A 20,035-nucleotide genomic window follows, 5' to 3' on the forward strand; every position below is an offset into this window, starting at 1 on the left:
CTACAATGTGGTTCAATCTGTGCTCCAGATGATAGTTCTGAGGGGTTGTTGGTTACTTGGCTCCCCAGTCCCTGTACTTCAGCAAAATGGCAAAGGTGAGTTAGAGACACACAGCTTTTCTGCCGACCAAGAGGAACTGAGAAACAGCTCTGTTACTGTGATTCATCTTGTGAGTTATCTGTTCTTGTCTAATGATACAAGTGGAGAATAATGAAAGCTGAAAAAAAACGCTGAAGGAGCCCAGCCCTCTCTTCTGCCATACCTTTGCTTTCTTTCTGGAAAAAGAGCAATTCTTAGCAGTTGCACCATTTCTTTTTGATTTCACTTTCTTGTATTGTGAGTACTTTGATTGTACTTTCTTGTTACATGTGAATGAGAACACAAGAAAAGCTTGTGTACAAAATACACATTTATAAAACTATTTCTTGAATCTTTTTAATAAAACATGTAATGTTTCAGTTGGTAACGTCTCTTTCATACATGCAAATAATTATTGCAGATTTTTTTTTGCAGTATGACTTATGCTTACTGGAAGCTGTTTAGTAGAATGTGTAATTTGATACCTTTGTATTTCTAAAAGCATTGATGTGAGCTGTAGAAATCCACTTTTGCCAAAACAGAAATGCGTAATTCATTCAAAAAATATTGTGGCCAGTATTCAAGAGATACAGTCTTAGAGCTGACTGTGTTGTTCCAGTCCAGCATACCAGCACAAATACTGCAGCTATTACAGTGTAGCTCAGTGAAAATGTTTTGGAGGAACTGTACAGCAGCGTCAGAAATGCCTGACCAGCTCTGGGTCTGTAAAAATCCCCCTGTCTTGATATGTGTGTCACATACTAGAGGAGGAGATTCATGTTAGGAAAGACTTTGTGCAATATGCAAAGATTCCTTATGGTCTGTATTAATTTTCTATCAGCGAGAAAATGTTATGAAGAAAATCTGTTGGAGAATTAGCATTGGAGGATGAAGTGGATTTTGTTTTGCACAGGCTTGAGTATCTCTTATGCCCTTACATTTATTAGGATAACCTTATGTTGGGTATTTCCTTTCTCAACAGCAAACTTAACATTTTCAATACTGCAGCTCAGATAAATATGATAATGGCACTGTAGGAATCTGTAAATGTTTGTGGTAAGTTCTCAAAGACCTTATTAAAGTATTTTAACAGATGTAGGACAAATGTCTTTCAGTACTTCTGAAGAGCAGAAATAGTGTTTAAAGTTCCTAGTTGTCAAAGTTATTTGAAGTAAGTGTATTTCCAGAAAATCACATGGATCACTGTGGAATTGCTCAATTGCTTAAAAAAACCATAGAATTTGATGAGATTTTTTTCTGTTGCTCTCAGCTACTCTTTGATCCATTTAAAAAGTTTTTTATGGTTTTTGAGAGGTTAGGGGTCCACTTTTCTTTGCATGCAAGATCTGTCACTTTACATACTTGATACTTCATCACCAGCCTTAGCTGTTTCCCCATTGCAAGAGCAATGACTGGAAAGTAAATGTTTATGCTCGTTCATTTCTGCATTTTTGTTGAAAAACAAAAATCTTGAAAAAGACCCAACAACAGCAGCCTAATATAAATAGTATTGTAAGTATATTCAAAGGAATATATAAAGACTGCCTATGTTAATGCAGCCACTAAGACTGCTTGAAATTAATTGTGGACTGAATTTCTTAAATATTGACTGGATTATATTGTTACTGCTTTGAACTACAAAGATGGAGGAGCAGACTTTGGCATACTCTGATTTTTTATCTTAATGTTTGGTGACTGGACCATGTGGGACATTTTTGGATGAAGAGAGATATCAAAAGACTTGATACATTGTGATGTTATACAACAAACTGTCTTGGGAGCCAGACTTGCTGCTGTTTAGTACTACTCCTGAGAATTCACCTGGTTCATGTTGCTTATCTCGTGACACTTGCACCTCAGATCTCAGATAACTATGCAACTATGACAGAATTTTTAAAGTAGTAAAAAGCAAATTTTTATATATATTTTTAGAAACAAGTAAATTCAAATGTAAACTGTCAAGTTAAGTTCCTTTTTATAATTTTTTGGATGTTTTGTCGTCAGCTGTATGAGCATCCAGTTTCCTTCAATGCTACATCCTCAATTTGCATTCATTTAAACAGGACCAGACTATGAGATACGTGTCACTTCTTTGTTTTTGTATACGAAACCCATAATCTTCAAATCATTCCATTTCCCCTCTTCTAAAGGCTATCTTAATGTTGAACTCAGTGAAGAAATAATATCTACTTCTATCTCTCTTCCTACTTAAGAAATTACAAGGTTTCTAAGACATGACCAGACTTAGAATTCCAAGTTTAGATTATAAGAAGCCAGCTAGTAAGTGCTGATTATTTTAAATTTGTTTTTCTTGAATTGGGATGTGTACAGAGAAGAGTAAACTGTCAAAAAATTAGTGTGAACTCCAGAAATCTAAATTGCAATAAAGCATTTCTGTATGGTGCAATGGTAATAGCTTTAGAGCATGAGTAAATGTAAACTACTTATAAGTAGGATGAATTTTATTAATCTGTGTTTTGAAATGGGTTACTGGATGGAAAAAGGAATTGGGTCATTTTCACTTGAAGTGGAATGTATCTATATATAGTGATTCAGCCTCAATCCACTGAGCTCAGTAAAAACCAAAACTTACTCAGATTCATAGCACTTCCAAAATATTGTGGGCAGAACATGATGGATCACTCCGCTGCCTGGATTTCTAATACTTGGTCAGTCTGCTGATGAGAGTTGCTCTGTTTAATTGGTTTTTTGCCACTGAGTTCTTCTAATTCTTCTAATTTATCTTGTATGACTTTTTCTAAAAGTCTGATAAATGAAGTTATTATAGGACATGGATGTTTTTGTTTTAAAACGTGTAATAAAGATAAATTTCTTTGAGTAAAGCAAGTCCTGAAAATCCACTTACTGAATATCTTTAAAAGACATTTCCCTCCAGTCACTTTTGACACATACATATGTGTGTGTGTATGTGTGTGCCCGCAATGAGAGTCTTGAGATATTTTTTCTGCTTCATAAATTTTTTTCCTAATTTTTTTATTAGTTTTAAGAATGTTTTCTAATAGAGTATTATCACTATACATATATATCACTATATATATACGCATCACTTCATATGTACACTGTAAATATATTATGAGAATGTGTGTGTATGTATACACACATACTTGACGTGGCTGCACGTTGAGCATGTGACAGGCACGCTGTGTGACAAGGAGGCTACAGCACATGTGGTTCCTGTTTGGCTTTGTCTTGCCCATGTGTCTGTACCCCAGAAGGACTGAGCACTGCTTGTCAAATCTGTGCACAGGAAATCTTTGTGCTGGCAGTGTTTTTTATTCCTTGTTCAGTGTGGTTTTTTGGGTGTGGAATAGCTGGTTTGCTGGTTCAGTTTCCAAGTAACATACAGAGATGTTTTATTAAAGTGATAATGATATAATTATAATGAGTAGATAATGATTATCTACTCATGATAGATTGGAGCAGAGTAAGCCAAGACGAGGCTGCACACATTTATGTCTGCCATTGTAGGTTCATTTTGATGACCTCTTCACCTGAAAAAAAAAGTGTAGGAAAATAGTGTGCATTAATAAGTATATTCATTATACTGATTGACGACTGTACCTGAGTAATTTTATTAATAACTAAAAAAACTACCTGTGTCGGATAAAAATGCATATACATTCAAATGTGTGTTTGTTTGAATGTACTTGGAGAATCTAATGCCAAAGTTATTAGGAGCAAAGTAATTACTACATGATCTGGAAGAACATTTTTAAAGCAGCTGTTTGTGCTGGTGCACACAATACTCATAAATAGATGAAAGTGGAATAACTGCCTTTATTAGTAAAGTAATAATTCAGTAAACAAACCAGTAAGATTCATTAAATACCACAAATGATTTCCTAAGCACTTGCACAGATGTTTTGTAATTAGTTTGCAGTAGAAAGTACTGGTAGGAAATACGGAGTACTTGGGATACATAAAAATGTTCCTGTAAATGTATACTTGGATTTGTTTTCTCTTATGAGAATAAATACATTAAGACACTAATGTAGAAGATAGCTGATGCAGAATCCCTTCATCTTGGTAGAATGTACGCTTCTCTACTAGTAACAGTTTGCTTCACTTCACACATCTGCTGCAAATAGGGGAAACTGCCCATTGAAATGTAATTCATCTGAAAGTTTTGGAAAACACATAACATTTATCATAGACTTTGATACAAAATGCAGACATTGAGGAAAAAGAGGGAAGATGATATAGTGCTGTAGATTGTTTTTCTGAAGATTTTTTAGATACTTCTGAATTCTAAGGTACAGTCCATTGATGGAATTAAAGTGAAGCCATGAGACTAGTCTTTAGAAAAGTTTAGTCACAGAACAGCAGAAGCATCAATCCAAAGGGTTGTTTAGAAGCCATGTTTGTGATGTTTCTTGGGTTTTTTTCAGTCCAGGGTTGCTTTCTGTATTAAATCTTTGCGTTATCCTTTCCCTCTTCCTCTTTTGTTCAGTGTACTGCTCACCTCTATGCTGTGCATGTACTATTTGTTAATTAGGGTAAATACTCAAGAGCATAACATTTTCTTCTCTACTTCACACTCATATTTATCTATTTAATATATCATAGAACAGTAAGGTTAAATAAATCTTTTTTGAACTTCAGCAATAGTCCTAACATGTTCTAGTATTCATCATAGTTATGGTCAGTTGGGATGAAAGTGGTTGCCCACACATGAGTCTAACTCTTGTGGTTGACATTCTCATCATACTGCAAGAATGCAGTTTTCATTTGTTTCTTACACTGGTATCTATCACCATAGCATGTGGGTGTCTGAAATCATGATCTCAGAGTGATGCAGGTCTTCAGGTGATGTGCCAATCTCATGGTGGTATTGGAAACATAAGGCAAACTTTGAGCCACACTGTGTTTTGCTAACTGTGATTTATTGTCTTAGTTATGGAGATTCAATGCAAGGAGAATAATCCTGTGGTAACTGCTGAGTAACAGAGATTTTCACATTCAGAAACCACTTTTTTCTTTACTTAATGTAGGTGACTTCACGTTTAAGGCTCTGCAGAATGCTTGTTCTCTAAATTCAGCAGTCATTGTTAAGGTCTGTTTCCATGCTGAGTTACAGGGATTGTTTCTATAATTATATCATGTGCACTGCACTGTTTCTGGTAGACTACAGCTCTCTATTAAAAAGAATAAGTGCAGTCCAGGAGTTTTTCAACAGTACTTGCACATTTATTATGTTTAGCTCTCCAGGTGTTTGTCCTTCTGACTATTCTGTTATGCTTCTATAAACTGTGGGGTTTGTTGACAAGGAGAGACCTGTTCAGAAGCAGTTAATCTACTTCTAATGGCATTGCTTAAATAATTTGGGTGAATTATCCTCTAGCATGCCCGTTTCTCTCTGTGGGGATTGACATGAGTCTGGGTGACTATCTGAGGTCAGACAAGCAACTTTTAACTAAAAAAAGCTAGGTAAGATGAATCTTAGTTATTGAAACAGTGGTTGTTGCCTGGGTAATCCCAGAAAAGTTAAATTTATTTTCAGTTTTTCTTATTTTTCTTCCTCTTCTTTTTCTATTTCCGATACAGGTCTTGATGTCTTTACATGAAATGTTTCCAGCAGTGCATGCAGCAGAAATGGCCGTCCAGAGAAACCCACGTTCCTGGGATGCCTGGCAGACTTTGGGACGTGCCCAGCTTGGATTAGGAGAGATAGCACTGGTAGGATAACAGAATTAATTGTGTGTGAGAAGGAAAGTACAGAAATGCCAAGGTTGCTGTGTATCCTTATGGTAACTTGAACACAGACAAGGAGAAAGGTCATTATTATTTGTCTCCAGTGTTCCCTCTGCTTTATTGTGTTTCACAAATGCCTCATGTGTGGTTTTGTTGTTGGACTTGTGGAAGACCAGTCTAGCTCGAAGACTTTTGTGTCATATACTATATTTATGTGGTGGCTTTATGCAATAGAAGAATTATGCTGACGTAACTGCACATACTACATTCTGTGTGTTGTACTGCTACAGTGCAGCTCACCATAATTTAAAGATGAGGGTAATGTGAAGTTCAAGGATCAGCTTATTATTTGGGCTTAGTTTTTACACATGCTTGCTGATAAATTTCTAGTGTCTTGTTATTCTTGTGTCCTGCTTATGCAGCAAATAATGTGTCCTCATCCCTGCCTTCCTCTGGCTCCCTGACCTCAAATGTTGGCTGTGGGTGCTTCTTCATTTAGTAAGAGAGCAAAAAGCCAGGGATTCTCTGCAGTAGCTGAAGTGCATCTTTTTTTCTGGGGTATAATAATTTTTTGCGAGTTTCTGTGAAAACACAACAGGTGAACTTTCAAATTCAGACACATTCCCAGAGGTCTATTAGAAAAACATTGCATCATGACCTCTTAGATGAAAAAAGATACTGGTTGTATTTTGAATAGAAGTAGCTGTGTGCTGTTTTGATACAAATAATTTTGTTGGCAATTTAGAGTGGTTTTGCAAAGTTACAACGTCTGAAAATTTTCAAGAATTAAAAAATGATGGGTTTTTTTCTATGGAGGTTAACCATTAATACAAAACAAATTTTTAAAATGTAGTAAGGAGCAGTGTTAAAAACCCCAAACCAACCAAAACAAATGCAAACTATGTGAATCACATAGAGTAACAGAACTTTTTGGCTTGGAGGGAGACTTGAAGATCATCTAATTCCAACCTCATCCAGCCTGGCCTTGAATATTCCCCATCTCTGGGGAATATCCACAGCTTCTTTGGGCAACCTGTTCCAGATTCTCAGCACTTTCACAGTACAGATATCTTCCTAAATTTCCCCCATTTCAGTTTGTTCCTGTAACTGCCTGTCACTACATTCCTTGACAAAGAGTCCCCCTCCAGCTCCCCTATATTCCCTCTTCAGATACCAGCAGCTTGCATGAGGTCTCCACACAACCTTCTCTTCTCCAGGCTGAACAGCCCCAACTTGTTCAGCCCATCCTCAGTGGGGAGGTGCTCCAGTCCTGTTAGACAAAACCTAAGACAAAACCTGTGTGCTACAGATGTGCAGTGTGCACCCTTTGTTGGTGCAGTATCATAATATGAAATATCTCAAATAAATCCCTGCATATCTGCATTTCAGCAGTGGTGACATTCCATGGTTTTTGTGGTGTAGAAGGTTAGGGTTGATGGTCTGGTCTGTCTGGATCTTTTCCTTTTAAGTGTATGAAACTGTCACTGTAAATTATGCCTGAGAATATTAAATGCACTCAGAAAAATTAGAGCTTTATTTCTTTCAAGGACTGATGCTGTTTATTCTGTAAAAAGTGATACAGTTGCTGTAATATCAGTATAAATAGTAATGTACCTGTACTAGATATATCCAGCAGTCTGATTCATCAGATCCTGTAAGCTTTTTCTACACAGACAAGTCATGAAGCACCAGTGGGACTGGATATCTGGTGTGCTGGGGACCTAGTGTTCATATTATTTTAATTTTGTCTTATTTTAGAGTAGCACTTCAGAGTTCTCTTAGAGTGCACTGTTGAGCTTAATCAGAAAGGGATCTCATTTATCTATATGACACTATTCAGTGATTCAAAGCAAAGCATTTTAAGTGGGAACAATCAGAGATTTTCATCAAAGCACTTCATCTGAAACACTACTGTAGGTGCTCCTGTAATTGTTAAATTGACCTTACTGTGATCAGGAGGGAGGGAAAGGGGGTTATCTCAGGTAGTTTGCCCTCTTAGTTTCTGATTGTCTCTGAGCAGGGAGCCTGTTGGTGTCCCCAGTGCTGTGGTACTGTGTGTTCACACTTCATTGCCTTCTGTCTGTAGGTTGAATTGCCTTCTGATAAATATGTTTTCATATACAGAGAAGCTGGGGAGTTCTTCTAAAATGCAAATAATGTTCACTATTTTTTTTTGAACCAAGTGATTTTTAAGGAATCTTAAGATGCTAAGACTAATCTAGTTTTAAAATAAGAAGTGAATTCATAGTTACTGAACTTCTGGAGTCCTCTAGACCAAGTGGTTTAAGTCATAATTATCCTTTTTCCATTAGTCTTTCATTGCCATGATTTTCTGGTTTTCCCTGTGTCATATTTTTTACAAAGAAAAGTTAATAAAGCATAAATATCAAGGCTTTTTTAGAATTTTTTTTTTTTAGATTTGGGAGTTACTATCCTTCTAAAGAATTGCTTCTTCTGCTTTGTTTCATTTCTCCCCCACCAACATCTGTCTTCATTACCCACATCCTGCCAAATGTTCTGTTGTGAATACTTTTATTGCTTCACAATGAATGATGCATTTTTTTTCTTAGGAAAAAACCAATTTACTCTATTTTAATTTGAAGTTTCCCAGGTCTAAAATGCTGCTTCCAAACAAATCTGTATATTATGTGTAATAATAAAAAAAATAAATATTTTCTTGGATATAGTTTTTGTCAAACTTGTGACAAAAAGAATGAGATAAATTAGTCCCTTTTTATTTAGCTTTTATGAAAGTAGTTTACTCTTTTTTCCCCCTTGAATTTACTAAATAGGGTAATTCAACAGTATTACTTAAATGTGAGCAAGGAAAACTTTTATTTCTGTAAAGGCAGAAATTCCTTAAATTCTACAAATCATTGTGCAGAGCACCCCTGAGTAAACCTGCAATGTGAATGTAGTAACTGTAGAAATATAGCCAGGGTGGCAGTATTTCTCTCATTTCATTGCAAATACTTGGTTTTACAAAGTAAATATATACAAATATTTTATAAATATTGGTTTTACAAATTGAATTTCCTGTACTGCTGATAACATCTTAACTAGTTAACAATTTTGCACTAACTGTTCATTACAACAGTTCCTCCTGTGAGACAGGGTGAGCCCCATGCTTTGATTAATCAAGAGGACAAAAAAAAAGAAAACCAAACAAAAGCAATATTAAAAAGAAAACCAAACCTAATCACAAGAAAATCAAGGACCGAATGAAAGCCCTGATTCTCCCACCATGGAGAAATTAATCAGTCCTGTGACATGGTCATGGGCAGCCAGCTCAGGTGGCCCTGCTTGAGCAGGGCTTGGCCCAGGTGACCTCAGAAGGTCCTGGCCACCATCAGCCATTCTGAGGTTCTGTGACTTCAGCTTTAGCCCATTCTGGGTCCCTGGCAAACCTGGGGACTGAGGATCACAAAGTTGAGAGGGAAGATCTGTAAATATGCACCAGTTGTGCATGGGTTTTGTTTGATGTTTTGAAGGATGTGGTTTCCTGTATTCCTCCTAAGTAGTTAGTGCTTTAGCAGTCTTTTAAGTGTGACACAACATTTTGTCAAAAGAATCATGCCTTGGCAATATGAATCCTCAGGTCAGCCCTTTCCTTTCATCTCTCTTGAAAGAAATAGTTTTTGGTCTTTTAGATAATGATGGGAGTTTTATACTCCCAAAGAGACAAATGTCTGTCTTTTATTGGAATGCGGCTAATTAACATAACTAATCTGAATTTGAGATAATTTTTCAACATTTTACAAATGTTAGCATTTAGAAACATAGACTATTTTGGTAATAAAAAGGAAATTGGTGGTTGGCCTTCCACTGAAAAGTCGAAGTATTTAAGAAGTTAATAAGTTAAGAGAGAAAGTACCGTGCTTTTTCATTTAAAGTAGGGTTCTGTTAAATTTTTTCAACAGCTTTAAACAGTCCTACTGAGTTATTGAGGTAATAGTCAGTAATATAAGCTTCCCCAGGAAGGTCTTTTGTTAATCCTGCCCTCTCCATCTACTACAGAGTAACCCCTTTTCTTTTTTAACCACTGTTGGAAATTGTAAATATATTTTGTGATAGTGATTGTTAAAGCACAAAAAGATCTTCTAGTCAAAGGTGATTTTCTGTTTTCTGTCAGGAAAGCTGAAGGGCAAACAAGTCTCCAAAAGTTTAAATGCCCGTTTCAGCTCCACTTCTGCCAGGGGTACGCAGTTTCTGTAAAAAACTGATTGTGGCTGATTTAGCTGGCGCCTACCTTTGTCAGATGCTCAGGACTTTCGAGTAATGCATTTCTCAACGTTGAGATCTTATAATTGAACGTTTTAGCTAAATCAGATGCACAGGGTAAGACAAACAGGGATGTTGAACAAAGTTCATTTCACCATTGTTTTAAAATTCCTGTAATAAATTTGGCAGTATAATTTGGTAATAAAGAGGTAAATGTGTTCCTGGATTTTCCTGATTTGTCAGGTGAAAATACTGATTACAACTGAGCTTTATTTTCTTAGGCTTTGTCAGTTTCTAGGATGGGTTTGATTTTTGTGGTTGTTGTTTCCTTGGCCCTCTTGTATCCTTGTGTCTGGTAGAGCACAGTGTAAGAGGTCTGTGTGGTGGAGGCAGCCTGAGGCAGTGACTTTCAGCAGAGCATCAGCAGCCTTGCAGGGGTGTGCACCGAGGGCAGAAGGGTGGTAAATGTGAGGAAATGACTTGGTGCAAAGTGACACCTGTGAAATCTATCACCAGAGCAAAAGAAAGTACAGGAGGGGGATAAGGAGGATGCAAACTTCTTCAAAAAGAGAAGAAGGAAGGTGTGGAAGTAAGGATATCTCACACACATCTACCAGATGGAAACAAAGATTCTTATGCATTTGGAATTTTATCAAATCCCAGTAAGCATAAGTCAAAAATAGTCTTTCACATCTGGAAAATTGCTATATTTCAAGTACTTTCTCCAGAACACGAGAGTTCCAGAAACTTTGAATAAAATGGTTTTGGAAATGTAAGAAGTGCAAAATTTTATGTTCACCTGATATGGTAAGACACCAGAATTGCTTTTGATGAAATTTTCAGGGAGAATTTCTTTATTGAAAAGCAGAAATAATCTGAACAGAAAGTTACACAGAAAAGTTCAATATGACAGTTTAAAGTAAAAAAAAAATTTAAAAAATCTGCCATTCAGATTATACCATAGAAACTATTAAACTAATTAAACTAGAGTGAAAATACCTGAAAGGATGGGACTTTTTTTCTTGTTTGAAGGAGAGAAATGTCATGAGGAGTCTTTAACTATACTAAAATGTCTTATTTCCCTATTTTCTACATTACTGTGATAAATGCTTCAGTAAAAATTAGTTATTTATGTTCATGGTGAGTAGTACAAAAGTAAGACTCAAATTCCAGTAATATATTGTCATAGAATCACAGAAAGCTTTTGTTTGGAAGGGACCTGTAAGTCCAACTCACTGCAATCAGCCAAGATACCTTCAGGTAGATCAGGTTGCTCAGATCCCTGTCCAGCCTGGCCTTAAATGTTTCCAGGGATGAGGCATTAACCATCTCTCTGGGCAACCTCTTCCTAAATACCATCCCAATCCATATCATCAGTAAATCACTGTAAACAGTATCTTCCTTACATCTAGCCTGAATCTTCCCTTTTTCAGTTTAAAGTCATCATCCCCTGTTCTATCACTGCATGTCCTTGTAAAAATCCTTCTCCAGGTCTTTTGTGAGTCCTTACAGGTACTGGGAGGCTGCTGCAAGGTGTCACTGAACCCTTCTTTCCCCAGGCTCAGCAGCCCAAATGCTCCCAAAGTGTCCTCACAGGAGTTGTGCTCCAGCCCCCTGATTCTCTTTGTTGCCTCCTGCGGGCTCACCCCAGCCGGTCCCTGTCCCTGCTGTGCTGGGAGCCCAGGGCTGGATGCAGTGCTCCAGGTGTGTCTCAGCAGAGCAGAGCAGAGGGGCAGAATCCCCTCCCTGCCCTGCTGCCCACGGGGCTCTGGGTGCAGCCCAGGACACGTTTGGCTCTCTGGGCTGGGAGTGCCATGGCTGGGCCATGTGCAGCTTTTCCTTCATCAGAACCCCCAAGGACTATGCTGAGTGCTGTAAAAACACACAAACAAAAAAAATCCATATTAAAGATCATTTAACACAGAAAAAGATTACTTACTTCACTGATAGACATCCTTTGAAACAGGTCAGAAAGTGTCTGCCTAGTGTAACATAAAGGTCTGCCACATGCTTTGGTGGCAGATGCAATCTCTTAAAATACTGGCTTTTCTGGGTGTTTATATATAGTGGCAGTTACTAAATCTATATGTTTAAAAAAAGTGCAATCTGATCAGAATTGCCCTTCACACTTGAAGGGTGTGCAAAGCAGCAGAAGAGACTGCTCAAGGGACATATGGAAGACTTTTTGCTACAGAATACTATTTAGTGAGACAAAATGTAAGATACTTCAAAAGTACAGATTTTTCAAATACGGTAATTCCACAAGGAAGAATGTATTGCAGAAGGTTTTACATTGCACTTCCTTACAGAAGCAAAAGCAGATACATGACTGTACTGATAAAAAATCCTATAGTCCTTATATGCAGGTCTCTAAAATCACAGCTCCTCTTTAAAATGAGGCTAGAAATATTGATTTTATGTAGTGTCACTGTGTTTTCCTACAATGCAACAGGAAATTTGAGAAGGAGATTTACATCTCCATTAGGGGAAGAATTAAAAATACCACTGTTATTTTCTTTTTTCATAATAGAAATTACTTGCTTTGGGCACTATTCCAGTGGCAACATAAAATTTCAAATGGATGACAAGTGTGTATTTTTCAGTTTTACATCGCTGCTTTAAAATAATCCCTCTGATCTTTTGCATCACTTAAAACTTACTTTAATATTTTGTTATTTCTTTGTAAAAATATCAAGCACAAAAACTCTTTTCTAATAGATTTACTAAGATGATCTTTTTATGCTGTATTGTATGAATCATCAAAGCAGCTTTGACGCTTCCCAAATGTTATTTATTGTGCATGAACATAACTATATAGACAGGTTTTATTTAGGGGACGTCTTTCATGGAAAGCTTAAAAGCAGATGGTCTGTGTTTATAGTTTGTTTTCAACAGAAATACAAAAATAAGCATTTAGTGTTTACTTGTTTTTCATGTGTCCCTGAAAATTAAAAGCTAGCAAAGTTGAATAAAATGACACTGTTTTACAAGAACTAAACTTCAGTTCTTCTTCTCTTTAAAGTTCAGCATGCTCCTGCACATCAGAGCTGGCTGTGGACCAATAATCAAGCTTTTTTTTTCTCTCTGGAATTGAAAAGCTGCCTCTTACAACAGCAGTAATACTGATAGTATCTTAAATCTGATTTTGTATCTCTTTCTTCTGAGTTCCCATCGTATGGAGTCCATATATTCATCTGTGCCATCAGAAGCATGAGCCATTAGTTTCTGTCAGTGCAGAAGAAAAGTTGTGATTTTCCAAATTATTTGGCATGCTGAAGTGTTTATAAACTACAACAGAATAAGTAAACTGTGATTTACCATATGTCTTTAGGGTTTTAATATTCAAGTTGCCAGAACTCTTCCCAAATACCATCCCAATCCATATCATCACAGTTTTCTCATCTTACAGGGATGCTTTTGTACCTGTCAGAAAAGAGTTTTGTCAGTAAGGTGACCCATTTTCATAACTGACTGTACAGTCATAAATGTGAAATACACTCATGCTTTTGTGTACATGTACGTAAGTTTTGAGGAGGTAGGTTCAGCCTTGACCACTGTTAAGATAACTGAAAGACAATACAGTTGTAATTCTTGGTGTAGCTTTTTTCTAGTATTGTAGCAACCTCTTATTTTTGATGGTCTCATTTCTTTGTTTTTAAATTCACAGCTTCTCTGTTGAGGATTTGTATTTGTGAATATTTTCCCAGTTGAATTGAAAGAAAGGAGAAGCCTCACTAAGTGCACTTACTTCTACTAGTATTATGTTGTTTATAAGATTATAATCTATATAATCTATAGATTATAGAAGTTCTTTCTTAGAGCAGCTCTCAAAGTTTGGAGTTCATTTGGCTCCTTCTGTGCATTTATTTATGTGTTTTTATAACCATATGCCTATTACAGAAACTCTTTACCATGTGGCTAGTATTAGTGTATTGTTAAGTCTGTATGTGAAACAGCTGCATTCTAATTTAAAGGCAGCAATACCAGTGATGCTTCAAATTCCAGTCATCCCTTTTCTGTATTTCCTTAAACCATTTCTGTCTGCTTTTGCCTTATGTACATCTGACGATGAGAGAAAAGTGGAATAGGAAACCATCCAAAAAATTGTTTTTCATTTTACCTTTTTAATAACAACATTGTTTTTCATATATGAACTCTCTATTTGTGCCCTTGTTGCCAGGTTCCTAGTTTATTAATGCATTTTTGTCATTTCAGACACAATTGTTTGGGGGTCAGTCTGCTATTGAACCAAGATAAGGGAGGATTCCTCCAAAAAAGACAGGAGTAAAATGGCTTTTGGCTTTGCTCAAATGATATATGTAATTTTGTTTGTTGTTGTCAATTTTTATGAAAAAGGAAGGCTTTAAAATGTCGCATCTTTGTTTCTTCCTTTTTCTGCTTATAGGCAATCCGAAGCTTCCAGGTATCCTTACACATCTTTCCAATGAACCCTGAAGTATGGAAAGAAGACCTTTCCTGGGCAAGAAAACTACAGGAACAGCAGAAGGCCACAAAGACTGAGTCAGTGCAAGCCCTGGCAAAAGAGCTTGTACAAGAGTCAATCCCAGACTATGACTTCGAAAGTGATGAAATTGTGGCAGTCTGTGCTGCCATTGCAGAGAAGGAGAAAGCTCTTTCAGCAGCTAAAACGATGGTGATTGTGTCTGCTTCAGGCACAGTAGAGACTGTTACTGAGCAGGACAATTGTTCTGCAACTCCTGATGAAACCCTTTTCATCAGGGCCCGGTAGGGCAGCCTCATGAGTTGTCATACCCATAATTTTAAGAACTGCTGTTATTTATTGTATTTTGCTTGCTTTGTTTTTGTTCTTTTTTTATTAAATGGTAGGATAGCCTACAAAAGTTAAAGAACTGAAGCTATTTTTCTTTCCTTAATTAAAAAAGCAATGACCTGAGTTGTTGTTCCATCTGTATTTGTGAAAAAGAAACCCAAGAGTTGATTCTAAAAATTCTAAATTCCTATGAACAAATGTAATGTTGAAATGCTTAACTGCATTCTAACAGCTGCTTCATCTTTGTGTATTTCATAATTTTACAAGTTAATGTGTACATTTTCCCAGTAATTAGGAAAGTTTTATTTAAACTGTAAAAGTGCTGTGGTTTATCCCTAGCTGGCAATTCAGCCCCACTCAGCTGACTGCCTCCTGGTGGCATGGGGAGGAGAATTGGAAGAGTAAAAGTGAAAGAACTTGTGGGCTTAGATGGAGACAGCCTAATAGGGAAAGCAAAAGCTGCATGTGCAAGCAAAGCAAAACAAGGGATTCACCCACCAGTTCCCATGGGCAGGCAGGCATTCAGGTATCCCCAGGAAAGCAAGGCTACATCACGTGTGACTCGGGAAGACCCTCAGAATGCCCTCCCCTCCCCTACCTCCTTCTTTCCCCAGTTCTGTGTGTTGTGCTGTGAGATTGAATATCCCTATTGTCAGCTGGGGTCAGCTGTTCTGGCTTGTCTCCCCCCAGCTTCTTGTGCACCCCCAGTCTTCTCACTGGTGGGGTGGGATGAGGAGCAGCAGAAGGTCTTGACCCTGTGCAAGCACTGCTCAGCAGTAATAAAAACAAATGTGTGTTACCAATATTTGCTGGCACAAATCAAACCTAGCCCCCTACTTGCAACTCTGAAGAAAATTAACTCTATCCCAGTCAAAACCAGCACAAAAAGAAAAAGGGATGTTTAAAAATGATTTTAATCACTATTAATTAACATTATTTTCTTCCAGTAAAAGTGTGAACTCTTTTCTGTTATTGACAGTCTTTGTTTTCATTAAGATTATTTGTTCTATGAGAAAGTTTCCTATGAAGCAGAGATGGATTATTATTTTGTAGAAACCTTTATGTTGCTTTCCTCGGTGTGTGGGTTAAACACTTCTGATTAGATGAAAGGAAATGCTTTACCAACCAAAGCCCTGAATGCTTAGTTACAACTAAATGTTTCACCAGAAGAAAGAAAAGAAGAAAGTCACTGTTTGTGACTGAAACTGGCCTTTTCTTGTCTTGTGTGCTGTGTTACAGACATCACCAAAAGTAGAATGGTGGGAGTAGGAAATATGACTGAATTGTATTGTGTTTGGGGCTTTTCTTTCCTAGTGAGGCTAATCTGATAAAAGGAGTCAATTTGCTTTTCCTAATTCTTATGACCTGCCATTGAAAGTATACTCTTAGGGGAAAGAATGAGTTTTGCAGGACAGTGCTGCTGGAGTCTTCCTTTTTATCCCATTTGGATTTTGGATGCAGTGGTGGGTAATGAGGCATACCCTAGGAAATTTTTTTAATGTTGATTTTTTTTCAGGGGAAGGTGGCAATTGGCTCCTCACACAGGAAATTCAAAGAAGTGAAATCAGGCTGTTTCTTTGATGTGCTCTGTGCTGAGATTGTTCTCATTTCATTGTTTTGGAGATGTCGTAGAGATGATCACATCCTAACAGTATTGGAAAAAATGGTCAGCTGAGGAATTCCTGAAGAATTCAGTTTGGGAACATGTAATTTTTTACTTGATTTTGATAAAATTTTGTATGATAATAGATACTTTTGTAGACAAGTGAAACTTCTGAAATCAGTCATCTGCACTTTTCAAGTCCATTTCCTAATTTCAAAATAACACATTTTAAAAGAAAATTATGTTGCTTGAGAAGTATAGTGTTTTTGCAGTGGAAAATGCATTGTAGAAATATCAAATCATACTTTCTGTTTATCTGGTATCAGAGTATCTGTATTTAAGAGGATATGTACAGTTTTTAAAAAAGACTTAATTGCCCTGTTGTACTAAGTTTTCATTAAGTTTTGCAAGAGTCCCCCAAAATGTTTTTTGTATTTGTGAATTTTTAGATCTGTACTTGCATGAGCACACATTCACACAAAATCACACCTTTTACTATCTTCTGAGTCTTGAAAATAATTAGAACTACAGTGGCATAAATATATTAGGAATGTAAACCATCATCGTGCTACATTTTTATTTCTTCATTATCTTCAGAATTATTTTAAATGCTTACTGGATAGGCACTTGATCAAGATATGGTTTGATAGTTTAAATTATTAGAGTTGAAGGATTTCTTAATCTTTCTTCTATCAACTTAATACAATCTAGAAAGAGTTAGCATGAGAGGGATTTGGACAGATTTCTTCAAAGAAGAGATCTTCTCTGGCTGGAAAAGGAGATGTGTGAGATGCTCTAGGGTACGTTTTCATTTTGATGGAGCTTGGCTGTATCCACCTCATCTTTTCTTTCTTTGCGCTTTGTACTTGCGTCAGCGTTCTGTCTTTTCTCATACAGGAAAGACTGCTGCCCTTCTCTCAGAGGCCTGTGTTATCACAGAATCTGTTTCCACTGAAATGATTCACAAAGTTCCTATTGACTTCAGCACTGCAGGGCCAGACTGCTGGAGGGGTGTACATCTGCACCGTCAGGCTGTGCCGGGCTCAAGGGGTGGTGGTTTCCATCTCATATACTAAATGTATTTTCCTTTGATTAGCTTGGTTATGAATTCTAGGTATTGTCAGAACTGTAGTGTTTTGTAGAGCAGTTAAGTTCCTGGGGCACTCTTTTCAAACTGGGGAAAAGTTCAAATATTGATGATTTCAACACTGGTTTTGTACAGCATGCCATGTTTTGCATGTATGTTATTTTCTGGATCGGTTTGCGGTTTGAATAAAATCCTGACTTCTGCTGCTTAGTGATGCCTGTTTGTTCTTTGGGTTATAACAAAAATAAGTGTTATTTCCCATTCTTGAATGTTCCTCATTTAATAATTGGCTTTTGTCTCTGGTGAACATGTTAATTTGTTTTAGTAAAAAAGAAAAGAAGACATCTTGGGGAAAAATATATAACAAAAAGTGATGATCAGAGCTTTTAAGTCCTTCAGGGATATCCACATGAGATGGAGCAAAAGGAGATGTTATGCAAAACAGGATATTAGTGAAATACAATCCTTCTTTGACTTAAATTATGTTTAAAAAAATTATTATCTGTCATCATTAGTGGCAGTGACTGCAGCAGCTTTCATGTGTTTGCCTTCCATATGAATCACATACTAAAATGCTCAACTGTTGCTTTCAAGAAGAAAGCTCAAGAACAACACTGGGTTAGATGGATTCATTTTGTTTGATTTTAAAAACTACAGTAAAACATTCAGATATAATTTTCCCTTTGAGTCCCTTTCTATACAGTGGAAAGAAATACACAGCCTCACAGGGCCACTCATTTTCCTTGTGTTAGATAAGGATCAGAATGGGTTGAATGAGCCTCCCAAGGTGCCTAATTATTTCCCTTGACTACAGAGGAAGCTCAAGGTGACTGACTGGCATAACCTAAAATGCTGAAACCAGGCATGTGACTTCCACTCTCTTAGACAGAGATAAATACCTTTAAATACCTTAAATGTACTGAAAGAGAAAGAAATCCTTTCTGACAATACTAGAGGGTAAAAAAGGAATAAGGATCAGGTAACACAACAGTGACTCCTACTTGATAATACTGTAAGATAGTGGGTTTTAAAAGTAGTCATGGAGAGGGATAAAAACCAAATCGAGCAGTTTACTCTGGGTTTAGAGATCAAGATCAGAGAGCACTGGAAACTTGCTTGCATACACAAGGTAAGTTCCCTCTCAATCCTAAAACCAAGGGAAAGGAGGCAAAATACTAGCATTGAGATGCTATCTTTAATTTTTTGAGTTCACAGAATAGCTATAAAACTATGACTGTTTTTCAGTTAGGACTGGGGCACAGGGAAGCAGAAGCATGGTGGCTTGGTTTGTTTGCAGACTGCAGGAGCTATGTGTTTACTGTCAGTCACTGTCAAGTTAACATGGTGTTCCCAGATGTGCTGGAGTCCTTGGGCTGTCCTATCTCCAGAAGGGCTGGTTCTGGAGCAGGAGGGGCTGATGGGCATGGGTGACTGCGTTCAGGGCTGATTGCCTAAGAGCCACAAGGCTAGGAGCTGTAAGGGTTGTAAAGGATAAATAATCAAAAGGAATGATTAGATGTGGGGATTGAGCTACCTTTGGTTTCATAAAGCAGGAGATTCACTGAGTTTCTAGGTCTGTAAAGTTGGCAGGCCTAGAGGAGGGCCTGGAGTGCGAAGGCCTGGTGGTATTTGGTAGCTCTAATATTAAATCTGCCTTAAGTGGGCCAGGTTTGCTGTTCTGTCTGGCAGCAAAATAAAACCTCAAAAGCTTCCTGACTTAGGATGTTGGCTGTGCCATTTGAAGACAGCAGATTACACTGATCCTGTTAGTGCATTGGCACTAGGCCTGTAGCGCCAGTTCAGGTCAGGCAGCACGGGTGTTCCCGACATCAGGAATGTGTGAGCCTGATTTAAAACAGCCCAAGCCCTTTGACAGTACATCCTACACCCTTAACCGTTCATAAGGATAACTTACCATGGATCAGAGATTCAAATTAATCACAGATCTTCACAGAAACCACTGTCTGGTACAGATATGGGCTCTCATCCTGCCTGTGGTGGGTGGATCCTACAAGCCCTGCTACAGGACAGGGGCTTAAATTGAGTTTGGGCTGGGGTTTGGGGTGTGGTTGCAGGGCTGGAGGTCCAGCAGTGTCCCTGTGAAGGGTTCAGCAAAGCGGAGATCTGGGATGTGTGGGCAGGGCACTGCTGGAAGTGAGGGAGGGGCACTGCCTGTCACAGGACTAGCAAGGTGGACAGAGTCTGAGAGATACAAGTTTGCTATGACAAAGTTGTTGAATCAGTACATTTTCTGTGAACACAGAGGACTGGGGAACATGGATGGAGTTCTGATCCACAGAAATGCTGTTTTGAGGGGATATGGACCTCTGGGGTTTGGGAACATAAGGGAAATATTGATGTGTGAGAAAGGAAACACTTTTGTATATATGGAAACTACTCCTAATACCTAGCAAGAAAATAACCTTTTAACCTCCATGTGGCAAATTAGACTCTTCAAACTTGTAGCCTTATTTTAGACATCTTAAACTCAGGGAGGCTGAGGAATGTATCCAGTAATGTGTCTGTGGTCTGCACTGGAGGA

General features: G+C 37.6%; 1 protein-coding gene across 2 annotated transcripts in view; it reads left to right on the plus strand.

Moving 5' to 3' along the window:
* The window catches only part of TTC33 (tetratricopeptide repeat domain 33), a 43,560-nt gene extending 25,857 nt beyond the window's left edge, over nucleotides 1-17,703 (plus strand). For both annotated transcript variants that reach the window (XM_054283480.1, XM_054283479.1), the window contains exons 4-5: nucleotides 5,644-5,775; nucleotides 14,417-17,703. In XM_054283480.1, the coding sequence (XP_054139455.1) occupies nucleotides 5,644-5,775; nucleotides 14,417-14,761 (477 nt within the window). In that variant the 3' untranslated portion in view covers nucleotides 14,762-17,703. The remainder of the gene's footprint in view (nucleotides 1-5,643; nucleotides 5,776-14,416) is intronic.
* Nucleotides 17,704-20,035: the final 2,332 nt, after the last annotated feature.

The sequence above is a fragment of the Melozone crissalis genome, unplaced genomic scaffold (genome assembly GCF_028551555.1).
Source record: "Melozone crissalis strain CALT ecotype California unplaced genomic scaffold, PUWL_Pcris_2 ptg000036l_1, whole genome shotgun sequence".
Lineage (NCBI taxonomy): Eukaryota > Metazoa > Chordata > Aves > Passeriformes > Passerellidae > Melozone > Melozone crissalis.